General features: G+C 41.5%; 10 protein-coding genes across 11 annotated transcripts; 4 read left to right on the top strand and 6 right to left on the bottom strand.

Annotated features, from left to right (window-relative positions):
• Window positions 1–33: 33 nt before the first annotated feature.
• On the bottom strand, window positions 34–4459 carry LOC108606016 (UDP-N-acetylhexosamine pyrophosphorylase-like protein 1). Of its 2 annotated transcripts, none has more exons than XM_017995846.2 (3): window positions 4203–4459; window positions 2788–3153; window positions 34–1366 (listed from the first exon to the last, which is right to left on the bottom strand). In XM_017995846.2, the coding sequence occupies exons 1-3, from the start codon at window positions 4285–4287 to the stop codon at window positions 261–263; spliced, it is 1557 nt and encodes a 518-aa protein (XP_017851335.1). In that variant the 5' UTR covers window positions 4288–4459; the 3' UTR covers window positions 34–260. The 2 variants fall into 2 exon arrangements, with proteins under 2 accessions (XP_017851335.1, XP_017851342.1); XM_017995853.2 differs by lacking the exon at window positions 4203–4459 and adding an exon at window positions 3326–3396.
• Window positions 4460–4659: 200 nt separating this feature from the next.
• LOC108606043 (transmembrane protein 115) lies at window positions 4660–6567 on the bottom strand. Its single transcript, XM_017995894.2, is given in 4 exon segments — window positions 4660–5264; window positions 5266–5359; window positions 5418–5774; window positions 5834–6567. Coding segments are annotated over 4 exon segments (1320 nt in total). The 5' UTR covers window positions 6358–6567; the 3' UTR covers window positions 4660–4919.
• Window positions 6568–7019: 452 nt separating this feature from the next.
• On the bottom strand, window positions 7020–9992 carry LOC108606041 (protein transport protein Sec61 subunit alpha). Its single transcript, XM_017995880.2, has 4 exons — window positions 9839–9992; window positions 9549–9616; window positions 7586–8677; window positions 7020–7519 (listed from the first exon to the last, which is right to left on the bottom strand). The coding sequence occupies exons 1-4, from the start codon at window positions 9843–9845 to the stop codon at window positions 7256–7258; spliced, it is 1431 nt and encodes a 476-aa protein (XP_017851369.2). The 5' UTR covers window positions 9846–9992; the 3' UTR covers window positions 7020–7255.
• A 307-nt stretch (window positions 9993–10299) lies between these two features.
• On the top strand, window positions 10300–14995 carry LOC108605976 (mucin-2). The gene is given in 6 exon segments (XM_017995802.2): window positions 10300–10423; window positions 10954–11171; window positions 11228–13824; window positions 13887–14067; window positions 14128–14193; window positions 14195–14995. Coding segments are annotated over 6 exon segments (3660 nt in total). The 5' UTR covers window positions 10300–10375; the 3' UTR covers window positions 14745–14995.
• A 72-nt stretch (window positions 14996–15067) lies between these two features.
• LOC108601953 (kynurenine formamidase) lies at window positions 15068–16287 on the bottom strand. Its single transcript, XM_017989942.2, has 2 exons — window positions 16015–16287; window positions 15068–15948 (listed from the first exon to the last, which is right to left on the bottom strand). Exons 1-2 carry the CDS (start codon window positions 16145–16147, stop codon window positions 15158–15160), a joined length of 924 nt encoding a protein of 307 aa, XP_017845431.2. The 5' UTR covers window positions 16148–16287; the 3' UTR covers window positions 15068–15157.
• Window positions 16288–16483: 196 nt separating this feature from the next.
• LOC108599722 (coatomer subunit epsilon) lies at window positions 16484–17526 on the top strand. The gene has a single exon (XM_017986723.2). The coding sequence runs from the start codon at window positions 16554–16556 to the stop codon at window positions 17466–17468; it is 915 nt and encodes a 304-aa protein (XP_017842212.2). The 5' UTR covers window positions 16484–16553; the 3' UTR covers window positions 17469–17526.
• A 16-nt stretch (window positions 17527–17542) lies between these two features.
• On the bottom strand, window positions 17543–18163 carry LOC108599711 (PHD finger-like domain-containing protein 5A). The gene is made up of 4 exons (XM_017986711.2): window positions 18044–18163; window positions 17791–17981; window positions 17648–17733; window positions 17543–17582 (listed from the first exon to the last, which is right to left on the bottom strand). The coding sequence occupies exons 1-4, from the start codon at window positions 18093–18095 to the stop codon at window positions 17576–17578; spliced, it is 336 nt and encodes a 111-aa protein (XP_017842200.1). The 5' UTR covers window positions 18096–18163; the 3' UTR covers window positions 17543–17575.
• Window positions 18164–18247: 84 nt separating this feature from the next.
• LOC108594247 (coiled-coil domain-containing protein 102A) lies at window positions 18248–23853 on the top strand. Its single transcript, XM_017979367.2, is given in 10 exon segments — window positions 18248–18463; window positions 18529–18599; window positions 18683–18722; window positions 18789–18950; window positions 18952–19307; window positions 19361–19543; window positions 19599–19935; window positions 22796–22962; window positions 23083–23638; window positions 23765–23853. Coding segments are annotated over 10 exon segments (2010 nt in total). The 5' UTR covers window positions 18248–18334; the 3' UTR covers window positions 23774–23853.
• Window positions 19971–21803, bottom strand: LOC108594248 (glutaryl-CoA dehydrogenase, mitochondrial). The gene is made up of 2 exons (XM_017979369.2): window positions 21219–21803; window positions 19971–20808 (listed from the first exon to the last, which is right to left on the bottom strand). Exons 1-2 carry the CDS (start codon window positions 21682–21684, stop codon window positions 20015–20017), a joined length of 1260 nt encoding a protein of 419 aa, XP_017834858.2. The 5' UTR covers window positions 21685–21803; the 3' UTR covers window positions 19971–20014.
• A 772-nt stretch (window positions 23854–24625) lies between the features above and the next one.
• LOC108601875 lies at window positions 24626–25962 on the top strand. Its single transcript, XM_017989848.2, has 3 exons — window positions 24626–25270; window positions 25331–25510; window positions 25567–25962. Exons 1-3 carry the CDS (start codon window positions 24687–24689, stop codon window positions 25835–25837), a joined length of 1035 nt encoding a protein of 344 aa, XP_017845337.2. The 5' UTR covers window positions 24626–24686; the 3' UTR covers window positions 25838–25962.
• Window positions 25963–26340: the final 378 nt, after the last annotated feature.

Raw genomic sequence — 26340 nt, 5'->3', positions numbered from 1 at the left:
TAATTCACACGAGGATTGCACAGAGAATGAAATTTAAAACGAAAATAAAGCAGAAAAATAAAATAACAGTTAACGCAACAAATTAAGTCCCACAACAAATATTTGTTACATATTTTTGCTTAAGTACTGAAAACTATGGAATTTTCGTGCTTTTTCCCTTGGTTCTGTGTATATAAATCCAATTAGATCGAAAATTAAATACAACAACTATCCACATTCATCAGTCTATTATGTACATATATATGTGTGTATATGGGGGACTACAGATGTCCATTCAAGGAATCGCGCAAATGAACGGGACTACTGAACGATTTGCCCTTAACCAGTTGCTCGAGATTCTCGCCAGCGTAGCTAACAGATGGCGAAATCTCACAGACATCACCATGCACCAGTCCTCCAGCATTTTCAATATATTTGCGATGCAAGCGATGCAGATCGGCACGTGCTGTGCTGGGGCAATCCTTGCCAGCAGCATCGGCATTCTTCAGAGCGCTAAACTCCTCGTCACGCAGCACCTCCATGGCTACAAATTTCTCGGCAAATTCAAAGACATCAAACACAAACTTTTCAATCTTAATGCCGTTCGGTTTGTCTGGTGTCAGACGCTTTCCGGCATTATCCACAAAGGGTATCTTCTTCTTGGCAACATGTAGCTTCAGTTCACGCTCAAAGGTGCTACCGATCTTGTGCAGAAAGTCAGCGGTAAAGAAATGATTGCATATGTTTCCAGCGCTAAATGTGAGTCGACCATTCGAATTGCGCATTTCAGAAGTCTTGGCAGAAATTTCACTGTACTCCACAACTTGGTGCTTGCCATCGACCATGGCCACAACGCCAACGGCTTCATTGGGAGCAGACTTTTCTACTACCTTAGCTGCACAATCTGCCTGCTCCTGTACGCAATAACCAATGAAGACCGGATCAGCCACCTTGATTAAGATGTTGTCCACGCTGTGCGCATGCAGATAACGCACATCACGCCGACGCATATCCTCTAAAATGCCAGCGTTCTTCATTGCACGATAGATGCCACCATTGCCGTCGGGTGAGCGCGCAACTCGATGCTTCTCGTCCAGTATAATGCGTCCATCGTAGTCAAAGCAGGGCAGCGATCCCTGTTCAAACAACAGCACATTTTCCTCCCGCAAACCAAAGTAGTTGTTGGCCTCAAAATATGCCAGTGTCGGTTGTTTCGTATGCTCCGAAGTCATTATGTACCAGACAATGTGACCGTGCTTGCCAGTCTGCTGCTCCGCCAGCTGCTCCAGCTTGCGTATGCGCTCCGCTTGAATGCGGAAAAGCGTCTTGCCCGATTGCAGGCCAACATCATACATGCCCTTGGGGTGATCAAAGCCAAGTCGTGTGCCTGCAATCAAATTAAAATTTTGTTGATTAGTCAATATTCTTTTACTTATATAAAATTGTTATTGTTTGTTTAACGCCGCATTTAAAACTTTTCAGCAGTTGTTATAAAGAAAATACTTTAAAAAGTGCTTTAAACTTTAATACTCTTATTATTTAATTATGCTTAACCGTTTTCCTATATCATTTTAGCTCACAACTCACGTAGACTGAGAGCTAATAATCAAAATGTAATCACAGATTTTCTTGCTGTGTGCGCCAGCCGGTTGACCTTAAAAACGTGTTCCTCTTCTTTTAAAAATTCATCTGCTGGTTTCGCTTTCATGCAGCGCGACTTATTTAATTTTGCTTGGTTTATTAGCATTTAAGTTACTCTAAAGGTCAACTACAGATTACCGGTTTGCTTCTCATTTTAGTGATCGTTTTAGGGAAGTTTTATTATCCATTACTCTTGGCGCTGTCGTCCACTCTGTACTGTTATTTCTAATATTAACGTTACGTGCAAAAAATACGTAATACACATAAATAACAAAAACTGAGAAAAAGGCAATTGAAATATTTGTTTGGCCAGCAGGCAAAAGCAAAACGGGAAATGTCAAAAGCCGAGCTTAAAACACAAAAAAAAAGAAAGGCAACAACTGAGCTAAGCTCATTGCGGAAGAGAGAGAGAGAGAGGGAGGTAGAGAAACTGGACTGACTGGCCATAAGAATGGCTCAAATTGTTGACTGTTGTCGTTTTTCTTTATGCTGGTGCCCTGTCTTGCACACTGAATTACAAATTACAATAAAAACGACGGCAATAACTACAGAATACAAAAACAATGCAGTTGCATGAGTGGGCAGCTGATTGAGCGCAAGTGTGAGTGATCATTTTTATTTGAAGCTAATTAACTTTTTTACACGCACACATGTAGACAAGTCTGCAAGTTTGTTGCTTTTGTTTTCTCTATTGCAGCTCAAGGCAAATTGCAAACTGAAATAGTTAAATATATCTCAGTTTGAAAAATTGTATGTATGTATGTATAATATAAAAAAAGACTGTTGTATTGGCTTGATGGCCCTGCAAGCGTATTTATCTATTTTGTCACTATTATCTTTTGTGTGCAAGCTCTCTATAGATTTTAATCGAACATGTGTGCAATATGTTCAAATACAAACTTTTGTCAGGCCCTAATGTAATGAATACTTAAGAAGCTGTTAAACTATACTCAGCAAAAATACCATATTTTGCGATTTATCTTATGAGATTAAATTTCTTCAAACAAATATTTACTAAGTAGTACATTTTTCCATATTTTTATGGAGTTAAATGTTTAATTTACACTACATACCATGCTCAAGTAAATAAAAAAAAACTCTACACTCCCAGCAATAAAGCAGTGAATGGGCATATCAAATAATATATGTACATCTATATTTATTTACCTTGTCCACCTGCCATAAGCAGTACAGCAACATGACCGTTGCTTATTTGCTGTAGTCCCTCCTCCCGATAGACGTTCAATTTGTCTTCTGCGGTGCGTGCGATTGAGAGAATTTGATCATCGGCTATGGGCTGCAGGCGATCATCGAGCTTAATGCCATTCTCATTCATTGAGATTGTGGCACGATCAAAATACTGTTTGATCTCATTTAGATCAAGTTCCGTTATGTCGCGCACTAATATAGCACGTTCGTCATCTGTTAGCTCGGGCCAAAACTTCACCAAATGCTCCTGGCCCACCTGGGCGAGTTGTGTGTGCAGCTTTAGGTAATCCGTCATTGTAGGTATCGATCGCTTAGCTGTTGCAACTGCTCAAGAGAGGGAGAGAGAGAGAGCAATTAGCTGTCTAATGTTGATTCTGCTAATGAAGTAGCTTTTGCCACTAAATGTTGTTGTTGTTTTTATTATTTGTTTGTCCAATGCGATAAACTTTTGATAATAACAACAACAACAGCCAATAGGTAAAGCGACAAAACGAACCGTTATAAGTGGTAACCAATGCGCAACTGAGCACTAACAGATCGCTCCGCAGTGGTTTTTCTTGCTCTGCCTGCCCGCCACAACGTCAAAGTTGCCGTTGGCGTTGGCGTTGGCGCTAGCGTTGACGTCGCTGCTTTGAATGGCAGGCGCGCATGTGTGTAAATATACAAGTGTGTACGCTTGTATTTTGACGTGTTAACGGGCACATTCAAGTTGGTCAAAAATATACTCTTGCTAACAAAGGGTTAGGAGGTATAAAGCGCAGTTTTCATAAATATTTTGAAATTTTGAAAAAATGCATTTGTATTTACAATTTATGCATTACCGAAAAGCGCAAAAATAAAATTGCAAATATCCAAACGGCCCTGAACATTGGCGCTAGTGAAAGTAAAACGCTAGGCTTCAAATACAAGTCAGACAAAGAACCAGAAATATTAAAGGGCGGGTCTAGTAATAGCCCAGTTCCAGTTTCGAGTTCCTGATTTGTTAAGACGAAAACAAGTTCCATTTAATGCAAAAACTAGCTTATGTCTCTATGCAATATTGTAATGGTATTTATGCAAATGTAGCAATAAGAAGTTGTTGATATTTTTGGTTTTATTTTGTATTTGCCACGCCAACAACAAACGCATACACAAACAAAAAATACATATGTACATTCAAACATACATTTGTACACGTAAGCATTAAAACCACCGAGCCCTCACACCCACACACACACACACACACACACACACAGAAGCAGGCGCAAAAAACGGAACGTCGATAAGAATTTTTGTTTATAGTTTTCTCTAAGGCATGCCAAACGGCCTTTCCGCTTTTTTACATGCCATATCATATGACTAAATTTGTAGCTCTTATCTAAGTTGAAACTTACCATTGCGAAGGCGGCGTCCATTAGTAAGCTGAAGCTGTTGTTGTTGTTTTTGCTGCATACTGCAGTAATTGTTGTTGTGACCCATTTGTGATCAATAAACGTATATACATCCAAATCAATAAGGGGCAACCGTTAAGCATGCCACAGTGTCACTTTACTTCATGGATACATAATCTTTAAATGTTGCTGTGCTTTTAACTTTAATTAACTAAAAACAAGGGCCCGCACCACCCACACATAAATCAAATTTACAATATTGTGCAAACACGACGACCGAGCACCAATGCACCAATATTTTATGCTGGATGACAGTGTGTTGGCTGAATTACCCATCCGCTACGGAACTTGTTCACATTATCTTAGACTTAATTTTAAAATTGAAATACAAACAAATCTAGGAAATTATTGGGTTTTTAAATATATTTACAGTAAATGTTATAAACTAAATAAAGCATTATTTTTCAAATTTTTTTGTGTGCAAAAATATACGCTAGTTGGCTTGGAAGGTTCTTTTTGTTTAACGTTAAATTGCAATTCTATGCAGGCAATTTAAAAACTACACGTATGTATATTTTTTTAGTTACACACGCAAAAACACTTTTAAATATAATTAAGAGCGCACTTGCTGCAGCTATACACAAATAATAATAATCAATTAGCAGACGAACGTTTTTAAATATCCGAAAAAAATTCATTTATGTTAAAATATAAAACTGTCTAGGCTGACGATTCATCCAAATTGATCAGCTTGGCATCTACTGCAGATCCCGTTGCCGGCTGCTGATCATTTTTGGGTGGCGGCGCTGGCATTGGTATTGGTATTGAGCTCATCGTGCTGATCATTCTGGGCTCAGCACGAGCCGTCGTTATCGGCTGTCCCGTGCTACTACTGCTGGGCTTAAGGAAATCTGGCTGTGGTGCCTGCGCCGCTGTCGGACCATGACTCTGGCTATGACTGTGCCCAGCGCTATGATTATGACTATGTCCAGCCCCATGACTATGATGCTTGTGCTGCTGCTGCTGCTGGTGATGATGCTGTGCTGGGATGATTGCTGCTGCCTTGCTGTTGCTGATTTGGAAACGACTTTGGCAGCTGTGTGTGTCGCGTCGAGTCAGTGGCCTTTAGCCTTTCGCTCAAAGCCTTTAACGCAATTTGCCTAAAAGGACCAATTATAAGAAATTGAGGTCTTGCTTAAGATATAGCTTTATACTCACCGCCTGCGTTCAATATCGTGCGGATCCACGCCGGGCATTTGCACAGATACGGAAGTCAAACTAGCAGCAGATACGCTTCGCAGCGGTGTGGGCGTCTTTACTACGCCCGCACGCAAACAGCACTTGTATATAGGATTTACAAGCATGCTGATAAAAGGTTGAGATACACTAGGAAAGAAGCTAACAAATGTGAAGCTCTCGGAGCTATCGCCACGTCCATTAGGATGATGCTGATAGAAACGCAAGTATATCCAAGATACCAATGCACCGGAGGCAAACATGGCCGGATAAGTGCCGTCCAGCATGCCAATAGCCCAGCATATAATAGCCAAGATGAGCACCGTCAATGGCACGTTACTAAAAGCAATAACAAAATAAGTGTAAAATAGTATATGCAATACGTACAATAGGCTTACCGATTGGTCAAACGTCCATAGCGCGTCTTAAAGATTAAATGATCTGGCATAATCTGTCGCACCGCTACACATATACCCGCCACATAGCCTGCTAAGCCATGTATATGCACATCGAATAGTATGGTGGGATTTTTGGTAATCATATAGTAGAACAGATAGTAAATTGTTGTGAGTAGCGAGACACCAAAATTGCTAAGGGCAAAGAACTTGAACATTTCAAATTGACCCCAAAGCGGTTCTAGCATCTTTCCACAAAGTCCCACAGTAATCACATCGACAATCACCTCCCACCAGTGCAGTTCGATGAAGCAGAACGTAAATGCTGTCCATATCCAAAACTTGCCATTAGGCAATATATATCCTGGTGTCACACTAAGCAGTAGCACCGCTGTCTCGGAGAAGGAGAGCAGATACCCAACAGTCGTCACCAAGCAGATAAGCGTAATCACTGGCGACGTGTTGTGCAGCAGCGCGGCAAGTTGCTGCTTCAAATACGGCACATTTGATGTGAGTGGAGCTGACATGGCAAACGCGACTCCGCTTACGAATATCTCCTACAACCGTAATTTGGGTTTGTTGTTATTGTTCTCGTTCGTACGCGAATGCTGACGCTGTTTTTCTTGCTGTCACCTGAATGTTGTTAAACATTAGTGTTACAGTATGCGCTGCATTTAAAACACATCTAATTTATTCGAATAAACTAAATAAATAACTTTTATTTATTTTTCTTTTGCTTTATTCAGCGCGTGGATGACAGTGTGCTTACATATACAACACAATCACATCCAGCATTATTCAACCGACCGCCACAACACTACTAACAATAAGCCTGATAAATTCAAAATTATATTTTTTAAAATTAGTATCTATAATTTTTTGTTATTACCAAAAGGCAAAAATACAAATTAAAAAAGGTTGCTGTTTTAAAAAATGTTATCTAATTTACGCTTTATTATGACAATTTGTATGCGTGTTGCGTGATTCAAAATGTTCGTTCCATTGTGTTTAATATGTTCAAGTGTATTAAGATCTATTATTACACTCGGTTAAAACAAAAGAATTGCATTGACATTCAATTAATTCAAGGGAATATTGAATTTAAGCAATTTAGTCTCACAATTCAAATACAACTAATAAAAAAAACTATGCAAAATAAAGTTCTTGTCGCATTAAAAACCATAACTTGTTCTTGTTTTTTGTTTTGTAATATTTATAGCCCAGGCCATTATATGAGTACCAACAGTCTTAGCATAAAAGACCTTAAAATTATAAGATGCTATTGGGAAATTATGTGGAATCGAACATTAGATAGATAATTCTCAAATGGCCATAGGCGCAACAAGTGATCGTTCATGGGTGTGAGAGAATGATGAAGAAATTTGTTGTTGGATTATTATTGCTGAAGCTTAAATGGTAAGCTGCTTAGAACAGCAGCGTGCCCATGCCGCCCATTTCAGATTGTTCCTTAACGAAAATCTCAAAGTATTGGTAAATAATGGTGACGGCCAGCAGAATACCCGTGCCGGAGCCAATGGCACCCAGAAAATCAGCCATGACAGACAGAGCGCCAATGCAAAGACCGCCAAAGGCAGCTGCCGTGGGAATATAACGATTCAGCTCGTGAATCATGGAGTTCTCGCGATGACCACGCATAACCATGTGCTGCTCCTTCAGCTGCTTGGCAACCTGCAAGCAAGTAACAAAGAGTATTTAGTTGAAATGAATAATATATGAGAGTAATAAAACACTTACATCCTTGGCTGAGCTACCAGACACATCGATCCATGTCTTGGAGAAGAACGCGCATGAGCCCAACATGAATACAATGTAGAGCAGCGCGTGTATGGGATCTGTTAGAATGTGTCCGACACTCTCGGGAGGAGACAGATAATAACAGAGACCACCAATGGGATAGGAGCGAGCTGGGCCGCCACCGCCAACATCAGCCCAAACACCGAGCAAGTTAATGAAGAAATTGCCCTGGAATTTGACGGCCAACATCTGGGAGATAACGTACAAGTTGGAGACGAGCGCTGACTGCAGAATAATGGGAATGTTGGAAGTGTAGAAGAGCTTGATGGGATAGCTGCTGTACTGGCCGCGATAGCGAGCGCTCTTGATGGGTAGATCCACACGGAAGCCTTGGAAGTAGATAACTACAGCGAACACCAAAATGGTTGCCAACAGGTTCATCAGATTTGGCAGATTCTGGCGATAGAATGCCTCGCGCAGAGCACGGACTTTGTCGTTACGTGTGGCCATCAAATGGAACAAAGCAATTACAGCTCCCTCGAATTCGGTGCCGCGTCCGGTGGTCACAGTGGTGGGTGAGAAGGCCTTCCATACGATTGTCTCGCAAATGTTGGTGGCAATGAACAGCGAAATACCAGATCCCAAGCCATAACCTTTCTGCAGCAATTCATCCAGCAGCAGCACAATTAAGCCGGCAGCAAACAGCTGAATAATAATAAGCATACAGACGCCAGCGCCAATTTCCGAAGGATCGCCGTACATGCCAGTCATCACATAGACAATAGCCTGGCCAATGGTAATGACCATGCCGAACAACTTTTGTGCGCCATTGAAGAGCGCACGATCCTTGGGTGTATCACCGACCTCAATGATTTTGGCGCCAGCCAACAGCTGCATAATCAGACCGGATGTCACAATGGGCGAAATACCCAACTCCATAAGTGTACCACGATTTGAGGCCAGAATTACACGAATCCAATAGAAGGGATCAGCCGAATCGGAGCTCATGATGCCAAACAATGGTATCTGACAGCAGACCAAGAATATAAAAAGCGTGATTGCCGTCCATAATACCTTTTCCCTGAATTGGATCTGTAATAGAATAATTAAAAATATATTTAAAAAATATTTTTTGATACTTATTGAATTTTAATTAAATGTTATTAACCTATACCACATGCTGACCTACTTGTCTGCTACGTGTTTGCCGTTTAAATAAAATCAAGTTTATTTTTTGTTTTTGCTATTCGTGTCTCTTAACATATGTTTGACGCGTCACAAACAAAAACAGCAACAGTGCCCGCGTACCTGTTCGTACGATTAACAGAGTCGGCTGTCATTTTCATACGAAACGGTTGAAACGGTACAACAGCGAAGTGAAACGGGAAAAACGATGTGAGCCGAAGTTTGACGTTTCCACGTCGCTTGTCAAAAACGTAGTATGGCAACAAGTAGCATTCAAATAGTACTTGCGGCTGATAAGAATAGCAGTAGATGTAGAAAAGCATATATTTATGAATGAAAATGTTATTAAAAACAAGTTAACATTGTCGCAAGCATTAAACTAATATCTTTTAACTTTAAAAAACATATAATAAATTACTACAACAATGTCAAACTAACCACATGTAAAATGAATAAATTTGCTTAATAATTTTGTTTAATTTAATCACACGTCATTCTTCCATTTACACGTATTACGTTTTTCTTATTTTCATTTTACTTTGGTTTGGGTTTTCTTATAACACCACAAGGTTTGTTTGTACACTACGAAATCACAAACTGTTTGCGTGGCGCATCTGACACTGACAAGTGAAAGCAAACGTCGGCATGCGCTGGCAACACTGGTCAGTGCAAACACGTCAAGAAAACCATTCGTAAATGCATAATTACACACATAAAATAAGCACAGTTTACAATGTTAATACTAAGCTTACAATGACAGTTTAACACACATACACACCTTGCGTTCGGGCTTTGCAATTTCTGGCAGTATACTGCAGAAGGGTTTAATAACTTCCAGGAATTTGACTGCAAGTAATGAATGAAAGCAAATTGCATTGTTAGCGCTGCTTGCAGTACACTTATATTTGAATTTAACACAAAAAGCGGCTCCTGGGTGAGCACACCAAATCCATTACATAGTTTTTTTTTTTTGTATACGTAAGCAAATGTAATTTGGGGTGCCACTATAGCGGTCGCCGCTGATTGTCATAAGCGGCTTTTTCACACACTTATTGCGCTGTTACTTACTTCCCATTCTGTTGCACTTAATATAACGTAGTGGCAGGAACTAAACTTGTGTTTTTTTTTCCCTTATTTCTATACTTTCCACGCAAAATTTAGAAAGTAACACTCACTGCGAGCAGCCACCACGACCGCGTCAATCAACGAAAATTAAAAGAATGAGCAAAAACGAGCAGCCACTGCGAGAATGAGCGGAGCAAGAGAGAATGAGCAATAGGCTTGCGAGAATGAGCGATAAGTTTTCCAATACTGAAATTAACAGATTTTGTGTTAATGTTAACAGAAAAAATACAATTTTCGTAAACTGTGGGAAAAAGCCACAGTTAAGACCGCTAGTACATTATCAGGGAAAGAACCTACAAAAATCAGCAATATAATCAACAACACAAATACAAGCAAATCAAATTATAAGACACAGCCATACAGTGGAGACGTAATATATGCGTGAAAAACTAGCTGGCAACAACAATAGTTGCGTGCGTCCAAATGTCAAAAAGATATAGAAAATTTAAATAAAATTTCGTGAAAAGTTACTTTTCGACAATGTCTTCGGTCATTTATGTGGATTTAAGTTCAGATTCAGAGGATGAGGTAAATGACAGTAACAGCGCCAACGGCGTTCAGCTGGTGTAGAAAAGTACAGTTGTATTTTTTTAATGGGTTTTGTGCATTGTGGAACGAATCGTTGTAGAATATGCATATGCATGTGTGTGTGCGTGTCTGTGTTTATAAATATGTATAATGGCCAGTGTTGCCTGTGCGCGTAAGTAAGTTGCTGCAGCTACAAATTAGAGAACGTCAGTGCTAATTATTCTAACGGAAACCAGTTATGTGACATGCTTGATGATTTGCATTGGAATTTGAATTTTGCAAATGGCGAAAGAGTGAATTTTCAAAAATTTGTTTACATCGTTATGCTAAATATGTATGTGTATGTGACTCTACACTGGGTACTTTTTCGGCGCGCTCAAATATCTCTACACTACACACATACAGCTGCAGCGTCGGCGCTTTTGTTTGTTTTGTTTTTAAAATGCATATTTAAATGTGGAGCCAACAGGTCCGCATATACAAAGGTAACGATTGTTTATAATGTGTAACTATGTTTTGGTCTTTCTTAGGGTCCGCCCGATGCTAAGAGAGCCCGTCGTGAGGCAGCTAAGTTGCATTTATCCGCATCAAAGCAGCTGCCCAGTAAATTATTGCAAATACAAAAGGCTACAATTAGTAAAGTGCCTGCCACAGTTGCTGTAGCCTTAAAAACGACAACAGCAACAACAACTACATCGCCGGCAGTAGGAGCAAATGCAACGACAACAACAGCTGCAGGGGCCTTCAGGTAATATTGCTAATATTCAATATGTATGCATGCTTATTAATTATACATCTTTTTAGGTCCATGCAAATACCTAGCGGCATTACAGTCACCAAGCACAATGTCAATATGAATTCAAAATTGCTGTTTGAACCCAACAATAACAACAGTAGTAGTAATAATAATAATAATAATAATAACAACAGTACTAGCTTAAAAAGCAAATCTATAAAACTTACAACAGTTGGCCAAAAGGCTCCTGCCACATTGGCCACAATTACCAGCGTTCCCACTCCACAGTCAGTGAAGTTGTCGCCCATGGGGAAAGCCTGGCTTCAAAAACCCTCAGTACAGTCGCAGCTAAAAGTAATTGGACAACAACAGCTAACATTGCAGCAACAACAACAGCTGAAGAACACAGGAAGTTTGCATAAGCAACTAAAGACGTTGCCTGCAACTACAATACAACAGCACTCGCCACAGCGTTCAACGGAAGCAACGCCTCAACTGCAACAACTACAGCGTTCGACAGCAGCAACACCGCAACAGCAACAATCTCAGCGCTCGACAGTAGCAGCAGCACCTCAACAACAACAACAAGCACAGCGTTCAACAGCACCAAACCCACAACAGCAACAACTACAGCGTTCAACAGCAGCAACGTCCCAACAACAACAACCACAGCGATCAACAGCAGCAACGCCCCAACAACAACAACCACAGTGTTCGTCAATAGCAACGGTCCGTAAAACAGCACAGCGAGTTTCAATCCCCCAACAACAACATCAACCCCCGCGCTCGCCAGCTATCACGTTTCAACAGCAACCGTGCTCGACAGCTACAATAACACCACACCAACAACAAAAGTCACCTGCGCGCACTAATTCGCAGCTGCCCCAAAAACCTACCGCTGCACCTTTAGTAATGGCAGCACCGCTGGTAAAGCCAGCACTGCGTTTAACAGCACCCCCAACGATGCAGATCACGAGTGCACAAAAGTTGCCCTTGAAATTGAATCCAATAATGCTACAGCGTTTGCCCACAGTGCAGATAAAGACAGGGCAAAAATTGACAGCGGCAACAACGTTGCCGGCGCCGTCGACGCAGCCGCCAGCACTTAGCGCAACAACGCCAATAATTTCAACCAAAAAAGTGAAACTTGCAACAGCGCCGCCAGCAGCACACATCTCAAATATAAGCAGCAACAACATAGTGAGAGCATCAGCTTCAACGCCACCGCTTCTGGCCAAACTCACGGCAAGCAAACCCAGTCTAGTGGTATCTAGCGTGAACAATAATAGCGCCGCACGCACAATGCCCTACAAACCAACAGCAGCAGTAGTAGCAGCAACAACAGTAAACCCAGCGCCCATTAAAAGTATAAGCACGACCACGCCCACACAATCATTGACAGCAGGCGCGACACCGCCATTGCGATTGCTAGCAACGCCGCCACACTGTGCTGCGGCGCTTAATGAGCCGCTGTTGCTGAATTTGCCACCGACCACCAGCATAACGCCACAGCTGACGCCAACTACAACTCCGCCGCCACCAACGGCAACAGCAGCAACTACTTTGCCATTAAGTAAACCAAATTTTCCAGCTGCTAGCATTTCGCCTGTAAGCAAACCAAATTTTCCAGCTGCCAGCATTTCGCCTGTAACCAAACCAGCTGCCAAGCGTGTGCAGCCCATAACGGTGCTAAAGAAGTCAGATGAGGAATGGCGCAAGCACATGGCGCAGCAGCAACTAAAGGAATTGGAGCAACAAAAGCAACAGAAGCTAAAAGAGCAGCGAGCATGCACGCCTACTATAGTGTTAGTAGAATCACCGCCCACAACGCCGCCCACTGAAAAGGAAGCTGAACCAGTTAAGCGCAAGTTGTCGCCAGCTGCAGCGTCAGGACCAGCATCCTTGGTCTCGGAATATTCTGCGCTGCTGCAGCTCTGTCGTGAGCTGGACAAGACACCAGATATGACGCGCCTCATAGATACTAAGCTGCTCAAATATTATCATAGTGTGCATGAGAGCTTTGTGCGCTCGCGTGGCTTTCGCAAGCAGCTGGAGCAAACGATGGAACGCATACGCGCCGAGCCGGATATGATCTATGTGCATCTTAAGTGTGTGGTCGATGAACTGAAGGTGCGACGCAAAGCCAAAGCGGTGGTGCTGGATGCGACGCCACCGGTAGATGAAGAAACTTCTGCGCCGGCGGTGGCGCCGACTGCAGCAAACATTCCTGCTGCCACGTCTACTCCCACACCCTCACCCACAGCCACTCCCAGCACAGGCAATAAACGGACAGATGAGCGGATACGCAAATTAAATCGAACTCTTTACACCATAACAAAACGTATTAGCGCGCTGGAGGAAGCGGATGTTGATTGGAACGATGATGATGATTCGAGCTATCTGCAAGTGGAGCGCTATAAAAAGCGCGCCTGTCAAATCTATGAAAAAATCTGTGATCTAACCGGTGAAAGTAAAAGCGCGCATCGTCAGCTAAAGCAGCCTATATGCTTCAAGGACTCACCTCATCCACAATTCAATCGAACGCTTTCTGCGTTTGTCAATCGCATGCATGAGTTTCCAGATTATCATGATGTGTTGCAGCTGCTTGAGCATTGCAACAAGGAGAAGGAACTTGGACTGGCCACATTCGAAATGAAGCGCATAGGTATGCAAAAAAATTTTCTAAACAAGAATTCACAATTAATATGTTGGCTTTTATGATTGCAGCTCACGATGCTTTTGTTAAAGTGGGCCGCCTGCTGCAGGCGCGGCGCAAGACTGATCTCTACGAGACCGTTACACATTTTACAGCCAATGCTAAGGATCCCGCAGCCAGCGATGCCGATTTGCTTGCTAAGCTGAATGAGAATAACAAAAAGCAAACCAAGATTAGTGACATTTTGGAAAAGTATATAAACAAAAATACATTTTTATATGATATTTAAACTAATTATGATATTTGAAATAGATTTGCTCGAGAGCAGGATCTTACCACGGAGGAGCAGCGCGAGGCGCGTTTAAAAGAGAAGCAGCTGGCAGCAACAACAACAACAGCAAACCTTGCCACTAGCAATTATTGCTGTAGACGCTGATGATAAGCCCAGTACCAGTGCTGAGGCAGCGCAGGCGCTAAGCAATGGCAGCACGGCACATGCTGTCATCAGCGAAAGTGAAAGCGAAGAAGATGAGGATGAGTCCGATGAGGATGTGGACACATTTGTGGATAACTTCAAAGCCAATGGCGATCTTAGCGATGCCGATGTAGAGTCCGATACAGAAGCGAATGCCTCACCAAAGACCATAACTGCAGCTGCTAATGTGATAGTTAACGATGTAACGAGAGTTAAGACTGCTGCCATCAAAGAGAATGTAGAACACGATTACTACTATGCCCTGGATAATGGCATGCCAAAGGATGCAACAGCAACTGGCCTCACGTCGCTTAAGGTCATTTCCGTCTCTAGTCTAAATGCCAGTGTGTCCAAGGAGCAGCAGCAGCAACAACAACAACAGAAGCAGCAGCAGCCAATTCAATCACGGCTAACTATAGGCACTGAAATTGTCATATCGGATGAGGAGTCATAAGCTTTGCTTTAAAATCTGTGTTTAGCTAGTAGTTAGTTTTTAATAATTTATATACATGCATCACTGACGCACACATTTTGTTATCATTATTTTGTATTGCATTATTTTTTGCCCAAATTCATTTTGACATATGTATTGTATATCATATTGAATATATAATTTACGGCACGTTGTGGCTGCTGTGTGGACCGATGTCCTTAGATAGTGTACATAATTTTAAAATACTACAACTAGTACTATTAAGTGTGTCTAAACTATTATTGACATAAGAAATATATATGTGAAAATATATAAACAAATTGTGTTTTAATGAAAGAGTACCGTTCTGTCAATAAAATATATTTATTTCAGCCAGGCAGTATGGGTATGGGGGAAATTCAATCAGATTACAGAGTTATTTTTAAAATCTCAAGTCATTTTGTTGCTTTGCCAAGTGCAGCTAAGAGGTACTGGGTTATAGTGGAATCATCCTCAACACACTCCTCAATTATATCAAAGTGATCGTATCTATCAAAAAGCTTAAAGCTTACAGAAAATCCAGCTTCCTGCAATAACTTGGCAAATTCACGACTTTGTTCCTTGAAGGTAACGCTCTCGTTCTCTGCAGTTAGGACATAAGACTGCGTGCCCGCCCAGCTAGCGCTGTCAGCATGCCAAGGCCAAAGCATGGGTGATAACTCGTTGCAATTGTTAGCGTCTAAGCTAAGTAGATTATTGGGATTGACACCTTTTAGTGGCCATAATTCACGTAAATCATATACGCCACCCATGAAGAAGACAGTCTTAACCTTTTGGCGTCGCTCTGTGGAGATTAGCTGCGGCACATGAAACAACTGTGCCATCAGATGAGCACCAGCCGAGTGGCCAGCAAAATGAATTTCAGTTGTTGCCGTTCGTTCAGCATAGTCAAATACCCATAATAAAAATTGAGTAAACTGATCAAGCAGCTGTGTCAACGTCACTTGTGGACACAGATTATACTCCATTACCGCCACCCTATACCCGCGTTTCACCAATGGCAACACAATTGACCCGGAGTGCTCCTTGTCCATCTCTTGCCAGTAGCCGCCATGCACATAAACAAACAGCTTTCCATTGTTTGCTTCAGGCTTACAGTAAACATCAACAACTTGGCGATCATCCACGCCAGCATATCTCAAGGTTTCTACCTTGACGCCATGCTTAGTTACGAGGTCATTGGTGTCTAATTAAAAAGATAGTGTCACTTAAACACCCATACTATAAATCAAAACATAATATGATGACTTACGTTGCGCACAAAGCTTTAAGTGATTTTCAATCACGGCCAAATCGGGATTCGGTTGATCCTGAAATCTCTTAGAGTGCATACTGGGCAAATAATCTCGCTCGAGATCAACGTTTTTTTCGTTGGGATGGTACATGTTTAATAAATTCTAATTGTTAAGCGATGCTGAACAGGTTATCTCTCTCGCGTTCACTTGCTTTCTAAGTAAGATTTAGATAGATATGAAAGCTGTTAAACAACAGTCGCTAACGCTTAAGCAAAACTATTTATGTGTTGGGCTAATACATTTTTTTTTTAATTTCTTATAATTTTTGATTATTTCTTATATACTTCAAACTAAAATAAATAAAAATAAACTTTTGCTTAACAGTAGTGGCGGTTAGTGACTGTTAAATAACATGAACAATTTAGTACCTGTTGTTAGCAAACAAAGTTGCCAGCATGTTTAAATTTCAACAGTTTTCAACACTGTGCTCGCAAAAGCCAACTCAGCTGCAAGTTTGTGCTATATTATTCATAAAAACTACAAAAATACGGTGAAAATGAGTAGACACAATGAAGACGACGTAAACTCTGCGCTATTCGATGCACGCAATGAGTACTATATTGGCAATTTCATGGGCTCCATCAATTTTGTGCTGCCTGAGCAGGGCACAGCCGGAGCAGAGCTGCTCTCGTACATGTACATGTCATATCTGGCTATCGATTCGGGACGTATAGTCGCCTCGGACATAAAGGAGAGCAACACAACGCCTTTGCTGGCACTACGCTTGATCAATGAGGCCTTTGAGCAGCCCGCACGCACGGAGGAAATACTCGAGAAGCTAACAGATAAGGTGGCCAGTGATGATGACGAGACAAACCTTTGGCACATTGCCACCGCTATTGTCTACTGTTACGATGGACAGTTTGAAAATGCACTTAAGATCTTGCATGGCTCCACCAATCTGGAATCGATGGCTTTGTCCGTGCAGTGTTTGCTGCGTCTGCAACGCGTGGATCTTGCCAAGCAATTGGTGGCAAAAATGCAAGAGATTAGTGACGATGCTACTTTGACACAATTGTCACAAGCCTGGGTTGCGCTGGCACAAGGAACGGAGCAGATGCAGGACGCATTCCACATTTACCAAGAGTTCTGCGAAAAGTTTAAGCCAACACCTGCGCTGCTCAATGGACAGGCGGTTGTACACTTAGGTTTGGAGCGCTATGAGGAAGCAGAGGCTGTCCTACGTGAGTCGCTGACCAAGAAGCATAATGATTATGATACACTCATCAATATGATGGTGCTTTCGCATCTGACGGGCAAGTCAACAGAGACTATTACGCGCTACTGGGAGCAACTAAGGCAATTCTATCCAAAGAGTGATTTTGTCAGCGAACTGGATAAGAAGTCGGCTGAGTTTGATAGGCTATGTCTGGAGTATGAGCCCAAGGGCGATCAGTTGCTGGCGATATAAATTAACAATTTGTAATTCCATTAAATCATTTATTACAATTATATATATATGCATAAAATTACAATACAAATATATGATAAAACTATTAAATGTTGTTGTTAAGCACATCAATAACTGAGGAAAGCAAAAAAAAATAATGTTAATTAGTTTGTTTATTATTATTGTAGTTTGCAACTCACTTCTGTTTAAAGCCGTATTTCTTGCGCTCATAGAACAAATCAGTCTTAGAGCTGCCCAAATTAACAATTTTGGGGCAGCCATCACGCTAAAAGAAAAAAAAAACATTAATTTACGTTTTTTTAATACAAGGGCTTCTACTTACATCTTTTTCCAACGTGGTGCAGGACTTACAATAGTAGGCATCGGATACGCCGGGACCGCCGCAGATAACACAACGTCCTTGATATGAACCATAATTGCATTCGTCACAAATGCGCACCAAGGTGCAAGGGCGCACATACGAGTCACAGATCACACACTTTCCATCATCCTTCTCGCAAAGCCGGCCTATAGCTGCATTTGTATGAAATCAGTTAGATTTGCAAAAGAATTTAACAATTTCCACTTGAACTTACCAACGCCTGGCTGTTTACGGCAGAAAATCAAATCTGGATGATGTTTAGCCATGCTTAAACGTTTTCAATTTATTTATCAACAAAAAAGCGACAGCAGCAAAAAATATGTGTATTCAGTGTGACCAGACATTTTTCACATGGCCATGATATATCAGATACATTGGCAACCCTAGTAAAGCAGCTGTTATTTTGTGTATACAACATTGGAAAAAGTGCATTTCAGAAAATGCATTTGGTTTAACTCAAATAAAAACGTTTAGCTAATAGTTATAAAAACGTTTAAGCTACAAAATGTCACAGGTGACGTCGCAGACGACGCAAAGCGCTTCTGCGGTGCAAGCGAGCAGCAGACGTCTGCCAAACAATGATCCTAGTGTATGCGTGGGCGGCTTCGGCGATACGGAGTGGGAAGCTCGTGAGGTATAATATAAATAAAATATTAACATAACTTATGGTAACGGATTTTATTTGTATACAATCAACAGTCGCAGCGTCAACGGGAGTTACATGAGGCGCGCGCTCGTGCGGCACAGATGGAAAAGACTATGAAGTGGTGGTAAGTGTGGATAAGATACATGGAAGGAGGGGGTGAGGTTTAACTGGTAGTTGTTGTTAATTAATAAACTTATTTTGTTGCAGGTCTGACTGCACTGCCAATTGGCGTGAGAAATGGAGTAAGGTAAGTTGCTATGACGCCCGTTGAATCAATAAGAAATGGTACAAAAATTGTTAAATAAATTTAAAGGTGCGTAACGAGCGTAACAAGGCGCGCGAGGAATCTAAGCAATTGGGCATCAAACTGGAGGTCGCCATGAAGGAAACGCATTCGCTAAAACGCGAGAAAAATGATCTGGAGCAGCAGATAACGCAGCTCAAAAAGGAAATGGAAAAGGTGCACACGCTGATGGATGATGAAGCATGCCGGTCAATTTCATCGCGCCGATACCAACGAGGAGGCGGAGGCCAATAGACGCGATGCCAACTGCTCGCCAGACATTTCTTCAGATGGCCTGAAAAATGTAAATAGTGAGGATGGTCTGGTCACCAAGCTACCCAATGATGTGAAAGATTTGGATATAGAAGAGTTTGCTTTGAAGGGCGCTATGCCGAAACATTTAAGCGAGCTGGACAAGGCGGCTGAAGAGAAACGCTTGATACAGCAGCTGTCTAAAGATGACTTTGATGAGGAGTACTTTCTGCAAAAGATATCGATGTTGCAATTGCGTTTGGATGAGGCACAAAAGACCCTGCAATTGGAAAGAGAGTGAGTCTAAAACATGTAAAAATTATTCGTATACTAATCTTTTTTACTTGTAGTGAAAAGCATGAATTGCATAAAAACTTGGAGAAGATAACATTGGAGCTGCAGGATGTGCGCAGCAGACAGGAAGAGCTGCGGTCTGCTAAGCAGGATGCAGTGCGTGAGCTCTTGACGTTGCAGGAGCAACATCGCGCGGAAATGCGTATTGAAATTGGCGCACGTGAAAATCTGGAGCGTCGGTATGACCAACTATGCATCATTTATATCTCTTGTATGCATTAACTTTTGTTTCAGGCTTGGCGAGCTGCGCACTGAGCTGGAGCATTTGCAGGCAGAGAATGCTACCGAATGGGGCAAACGCGAACGTCTGGAGTCTGAAAAGTTAGCGCTAGAGCGCGACAATAAAAAATTACGTGCCGAGCTACGTGACTATCAAGAGCGCTCGGATCGTAAATGTCGACCCATGCAGTCCAATGATGTGGAGCTGCGCGCCTTGCAACAGGAACTCTCGGATCGCAACAAGGAGATTAGTGAAGTTAAGTTGTCGCATGCTAAACTAAAAAAGCTGCTGGCTGAGTCCAACACTGAGCTGGGACATGCGGTGCGCAGAGCTGAACAATATGAGGCAGAGGTAAGTTTAATACTAAAAAAACGTTTTTTTTATTATTAACAAATTGCTCAGTGGTGTGTTTTAAAAAATGCTCGAGTATTTAGTTGGCAAAGGCCGCCAGTCCGGTAATGGCACGTCCCAAGATAAGCGCATGTATATCATGTGTACCCTCATAGGTATTGACCGACTCCAGATTCATCACATGTCGAATCACATGGTACTCATCACTGATGCCATTGCCACCCAGCATATCGCGCATTTGACGCGCAATATCCAGAGATTTGCCAGCATTGTTGCGCTTGATCATGCAAATCTGCTCGGGTGTGTGCAGCTTCTGATCCTTGAGGCGACCCACTTGTATACACGCCTGCAAACCCAGAGCGATTTCTGTTGTAGCATCCGCCAATTTCTTCTGTATCAGCTGATTGGCAGCCAATGGTCTGCCAAATTGTTTGCGATCAAGCGTATATTGACGAGCTATTTCCACACAAGCCTCTGCAGCGCCCAAGGCACCCCAGGCTATGCCATAGCGTGCATTGTTTAGGCAATTAAAGGGTCCACTAAAGCCTAGGGCATTGGGCAACACTTGCTCCTCCGGCACGTGCACGTCATCCATTAGTATCATGCCAGTGGGCGAAGCACGCAGCGAGAATTTTCCTTCAATTCTAGGCGTATCCAAGCCTTTGCCGGATATTTCACGATCCACAATAAAACCACGTAGCTTGCCATCCTCGCATTTTGCCCAAACGACCATAAGATCAGCAATAGGTGCGCTGGTTATCCAAGTCTTTGAGCCGTTCAGTATGTAGCTCTTGGTCTTGCTGTCGTACTTGGCACGTGTTTCCATGCCACCAGGATCGCTGCCATGATTGGGCTCGGTTAGACCAAAGGCACCTAGAAAATAAAAAAATAATCAGTTAAAGAAATTGCATTACATTTTTGTTAGGGTAGAGCATTTACAAGCGACTTTGCATCTTTGTTCTTGTCTTGTTTGTTTTTATTCGCTCACGCACACAAACAAAGCTTACGCTCATTGGAAAAGTTCTGTTGAGAGAGCAAAGCGTGAGAGCAAGCTTTTTTTTCAATTCCAATGCAAATCAAAAAAGCTCTTGCATCAGTTGCTATCACTTTAATTCACACTCTCTGGCTTCCACACACTTGTTTACTGCAGCTTGTTTTGTTGTTATGTAGGCCCCCCGCCTAGTTTTAGACAATCTTATCAGCATTAGAATTTTGCTTTGCTAATTTGATGATAAGAAGTAAATCCAGAAAATCTAGCTGATCGCGTGGAAAAATTTTCTCACCTATCAGTTTGCCCTGCGCCATGCTGGGCAAATATTTTTGCTTCTGCGCTTCGGAACCAAAGTCATAGATGGCTCCCATGGCCAATGAGCTTTGCACGCTCACAGCCGAACGATATGCAGAATCGACACGTTCCACCTCACGCGTTAGCAGTCCGTATGCCACATTAGAAACGCCAGCACAGCCGAAACCCTTGATTGTGCAACCTAAGACGCCCATGCTGCCGATTTCCTCCATTATCTTCTTGTCGAACTGTTCCAATCGATTGGCCACCTTAACGCGCGGCAGCAACTCCGACTGGCAGTAGCCGTTAAAAGCATCGCGTATGGCAATCTCCTCCTCCGTCAGCTGACTCTCCAGATTCAACGGATCCTGCCAGTTGAATTTAACGCTGCTCGCCTTGCTGCTGCTGCTTGGCAGACGGCGCATGCACGGGCGCAACTTGGCGATTACACTTTGCGCAATCATTTTCCGTCAGTGTTTTGTTGTTGTGTTGGAATAAATATTCAGCCGGCTGCTCACTTTCGTTCCAGCGCTCAAACACTGGGGACAACCAACGCGTTTGACTTGTTCTGAGAGACTGCTCGCTATTCTTAAGCGTCATGAGCTTTCCAGCTCTCGCGTGCATTAGTTTGTTGTTTTTTTGTTTGTTTTATGGCTGACCGTAGTATATTTTGACTGCTCTTAAGCTCACATGCTCTTATCTCATCGCATTGATTTGCTACCTTCTGATAAGTAAAGAAACTGAAAGTGGCATTAGCTTCTTTTGAGTGTGTGTGGGTGTTTACTGTGATTGTACTTTTAATAAATACATTAATTTTTGAAAGTTCTTATCAACAAAATATTTATAAAACATTTGCAAAAGATAATAGAATACAATTAATTTAATTGTATAGTATTCAAATATTATTTTAGAAACAGTGCAGGTCTAAAATAAAACTTATTTGCTATCCTATACTTCCAGTATTAATTTGTATTTATTTAAAGTTCATCACTTATCAATCAACGACTGGCATTAGTATACACTTTGACATTTTTGTGAAAATTGGAAGTTGCGCAAATGTATGTAACAGGGAGAAGGAGGCGTGACAGACCCCACACAGCGCAGCAAATCCATAAGCTATATATATTCTTGATCAGCAAGACAAACTGAGTCTATATAGCCATGTCCGTCTGTCCGTCTATCTGTCGGCCCGTCTGTACGTCTGAATGCTTGAGCAACTGTTTCTCAGCAACTATAAGAGCTAGACCAAGAAAATTTTAGTACAAAGGTGCTCATATATCCAAACCCGTAAGTTTTTTTAGGCAATTAAAATATATTAAATTCTGAAATAAATCACAAAAAAGCCTGGTCATGTTTTCGACCGATGACGAAAATTTCAGAACATTCGGATAAATAACATAGGAATTACTCACATTTTAATTTTCAATATAGACAGCGGGGTGCGATTTTGCTGACGCTACAGCGAAAAGTCAAAGTGTATATAAAAGCTGGTTGCGCCCAACTTTCATTTGTCCACTTGTCTTTTATAATTTAAGAATTATAGCAAACATGAAACGAATTTTTTAACGAAATTAGGTAAAACGCCTCCGCCAACGAGTAGAGGAGCTAAAGCGTGAACTAGCTGGCGCTGAGGATGAGCTGGATTCGGCTGTTAACCAAGTGCGTCGACTGCAGCGCTCCAATGATGAGCTAGTGGGTCAAGCCGAAGGTCTGCAAGTGCAGCTGCAGCATGTGCAAAACAGGTAAGGCCTAAGCTAAATTAACTTCTCCTAACTAACATTGGTGCTGGTGCTCTGCTAATAACTTAACCCCTCTGCTTTAACACTTAACCCACACACTAAAAACTAACAATTGGCCTGAAGACGTGCGCCAAGTCCTCAGCTACGCGGCATGGGGGGCGTGCAGTTGAGGAATAAGATTGCCGTTGAGCTGCCCAGCGAGTGCTTGCCGAACATAAACGATTTGCGTCAGATCTTTGATGATACACACGCCGGCATGCGGAGCTCTCACAATGGCTGCGACACGGCTGCAGCGCATCATGCTGCGTCGGTTAAGCGCTCGAGTCACACGGAGCGCACGCTGTTGCAACAACAGCAAAGCAATGCGGCAGCTGCGGCGGCGTTTTATGATGCCAAGACAACGCACTTTGAGGAGAATATATTTGAGAGTAAATCACGTAATTTGGAGTTTGAGCGTGCCAAGCAAAAGTTTGACAATCCACATCATCATCACAATCATCAGCGGCAGCAACGTAGTGGCAATCGTGCCAATCTTGCGTTGCCGCTTAAGTGCAGCAACAATGTCAACACTGCCAACAAGGACGAGCTCAACAGGCAGGTCTATGATCAGGATCAGCTGAATGCTGGCTATGCACGCAATAGCGTCAATTTAGATGGTCTTAAGGTATCCGACGATGAGGTGAGCTCTAACCTTCCTTGCATGTCACTAACTTACACGCTTTGAGTTTTATTTTGGGTTTTGGTATACATGACTTGGTCTTAACTGCTTTGCATTACTTAATTGACTTATGCTCGTGTCTTACAGACTCCGTAGTTATGGCTCGACTAGTTTGCTGCTAGAGGATGAAACCGAGGGAAACAGCGATTGAGAGCTTGCTAGTTATATACGCATATACTTAATATTATTAAAACTAAAACATTCTATTACAATTAATGGTATTAACATAGTATTAAACATTAAGTTCAGCGTCAAGTGTCATTTTCTAACATTCTATAATGTTATTCTTATAAAATAAATACTCTTTGAAATTCAATTCAATTAAGATTCAAGTAAATACAAAATTTGTCAGGCCTTTCCTGCTGTTTGCCATTTGATCTCAAAAATATTAAATGCTTCTACTTTTTCAATTACATTTCAAAGAGTATAAACAGCTGCGGCTTAGCCGAGCAATTTTTCTTTAAATTATATTTTGAGCATTTTACCATTTTACACAAGTTATATAAACACAAATTGAATTTTATACGAGTTATACATGACTCGGTTTAGCATTTTGACAAACATTATACATACTCATATATAAATAGTGCCAGAAAATATAAAATTTGAATTTAATTTCGATATGCAATAACCATTTTAAATGAGGAAACTCAATTCAAAATACGTATTTTGGTGCCTCGTACAAAATTTACCCCAAAGAAATTAGGCGTCCTTCTAGTCTATTTAAATGCATGATTTCAAACAGCATATCGAAGTTATAAATAATATATTAATTGTTAGAATATATAACTAAGCTTAACATTTATATTAACATACTATTAATAATATTCAGGTTATGCTTAATAAATTACATTATAAAATACAAATTTTCGAAACTTAGTTTTCATTTATTAAGCTGCCAGCAAGACAGCCAGTCATATATAGTTAAGCCTGTTTTGCTGTACAATATATTGTAACTAAATTATCTACATTTAGATCTTAGAACAGTATAAAAATTCTTTTTGTTAAAATGGTTAGCCGTGGCGCAAAATTTACCGGCATTTGTATTGCCATTTACTTGGTATATGCCATATTTGTGTTTTTTATATTACCCTTCATGCTGCCGAGTCCAGTAGACATGGTACGCTCTATAGTGACAAGACAGACTGCTCATTTGGGCGATCTGAGAAACTATACGTTGGAGACGGGCGGCAATCCCAAGCGTTCGTTGCTTGTCATGTACAGGGGCTCAGGTGCCCTCAGTTTGCTGGATGCATTGACACGTCAAGCAGGTGGCTATCATCATTTTGCGCCATTGGTAGCGTATAATGATCGTTTAACGGAAAAGCAGGATATAGACCTCGGCTTGGAGCATTTGGTATCCCTTTTTAACTGCGATTATTCTCACGCAAGGGATATGCTTTATTACGCGAAGAGAACGCCATTATACAAACATTTTTACGGTGTACAGTGGGAGATATGCCAGGCCTACTCTAATGAGGTCTGCTGGAATCCTGACACCATGTCCAAGATCTGCAAGCTCTTTCCATTCATCAACATGTCTGTGTACAATTTGAGACTTCAGTTTATTGCCGCATTGCTAAAGCGCAAGGAGTAAGACCAAAACGCTTTTTTAAATTATAAGCCTAATAAAATGTTTTTCTTTTATTGCAGTTTGAATGTCAATATTGTGTTACTGATACGTGATCCTCGGGATATAATAAACTCGCGTGCCAACCGTGTCTGGTGTAGTCGAAATGTGAATTGCACTCAGCCGCATCATCTCTGTGAAAATATGGTGATGGATCACATGTATGCCATGCATCTGCAAAACGAGTTCCCCCAACGCTTTAGGTTGGTTTTCCGGACTGCTTATAGTAATACATTTGTAATATAATTATTTTCTGCAGAGTCGTTTACTACGAGGATATGGCGCAACATCCCCAAGCAGCACTTCGAAAAATCTTTGACTTTTTCGGTTTGCCTATTGTGTTTACCAATGACACTCCATTGTATTTTGAAGCACCGAACACATGGACTACCGGAATGATAAACAGTCAAGTTCTTGAAGTGGAAAACGCTTGTCGTGAAGCTATGAAGCTGTGGAAATACCAGCCTGCTTTTTCTCAGAACGATGTATCAGTTGATGATACAGCACCGTCGAAGCAAAAGAAACCTTAAATTTGTAATTGCAGAATAAGTTTAGAACATTTCTTTGTCATGTAACACCGAAATTACAAATGTATTTATGCCATCAATATATGCAATGTGCTTAAATGGCACCTTGAACTTGCCGCCAATCTTGACATTCTGGGTGTGTTATTAACAGCAAATTTAAACGTATGAAATGTTAACGCGCTGTTATTACAGACGGACATATCGCAGCTGCACCGATTAACAATAACGATAGCATCCTCGTATGTAGAACCTCCCGCTCGCACACATGTTGCTACAGTGCTTCATTTAGTCGAACATCGGATCTCTCGCTCGTACAGTTGCTCGTACAATTTGAAGCGAACCTTTGAGTCGAACTCATACAATTGAGGCGAACATTTGAGTCGAGCTACGACCATTAAATATCGGACCTCTTGCTCGCACTCTGTATTGCCACAGTGCTCGCACAATGCTCGAACTAAACAACAACAAACCAAAACCCAATCAGAAATTTTTTTCATTTAATTTCA

The sequence above is a fragment of the Drosophila busckii genome, chromosome 2L, assembly GCF_011750605.1.
Source record: "Drosophila busckii strain San Diego stock center, stock number 13000-0081.31 chromosome 2L, ASM1175060v1, whole genome shotgun sequence".
In the NCBI taxonomy this organism is placed as follows: domain Eukaryota; kingdom Metazoa; phylum Arthropoda; class Insecta; order Diptera; family Drosophilidae; genus Drosophila; species Drosophila busckii.
This window is presented reverse-complemented; position numbering and strand designations above follow the sequence as displayed.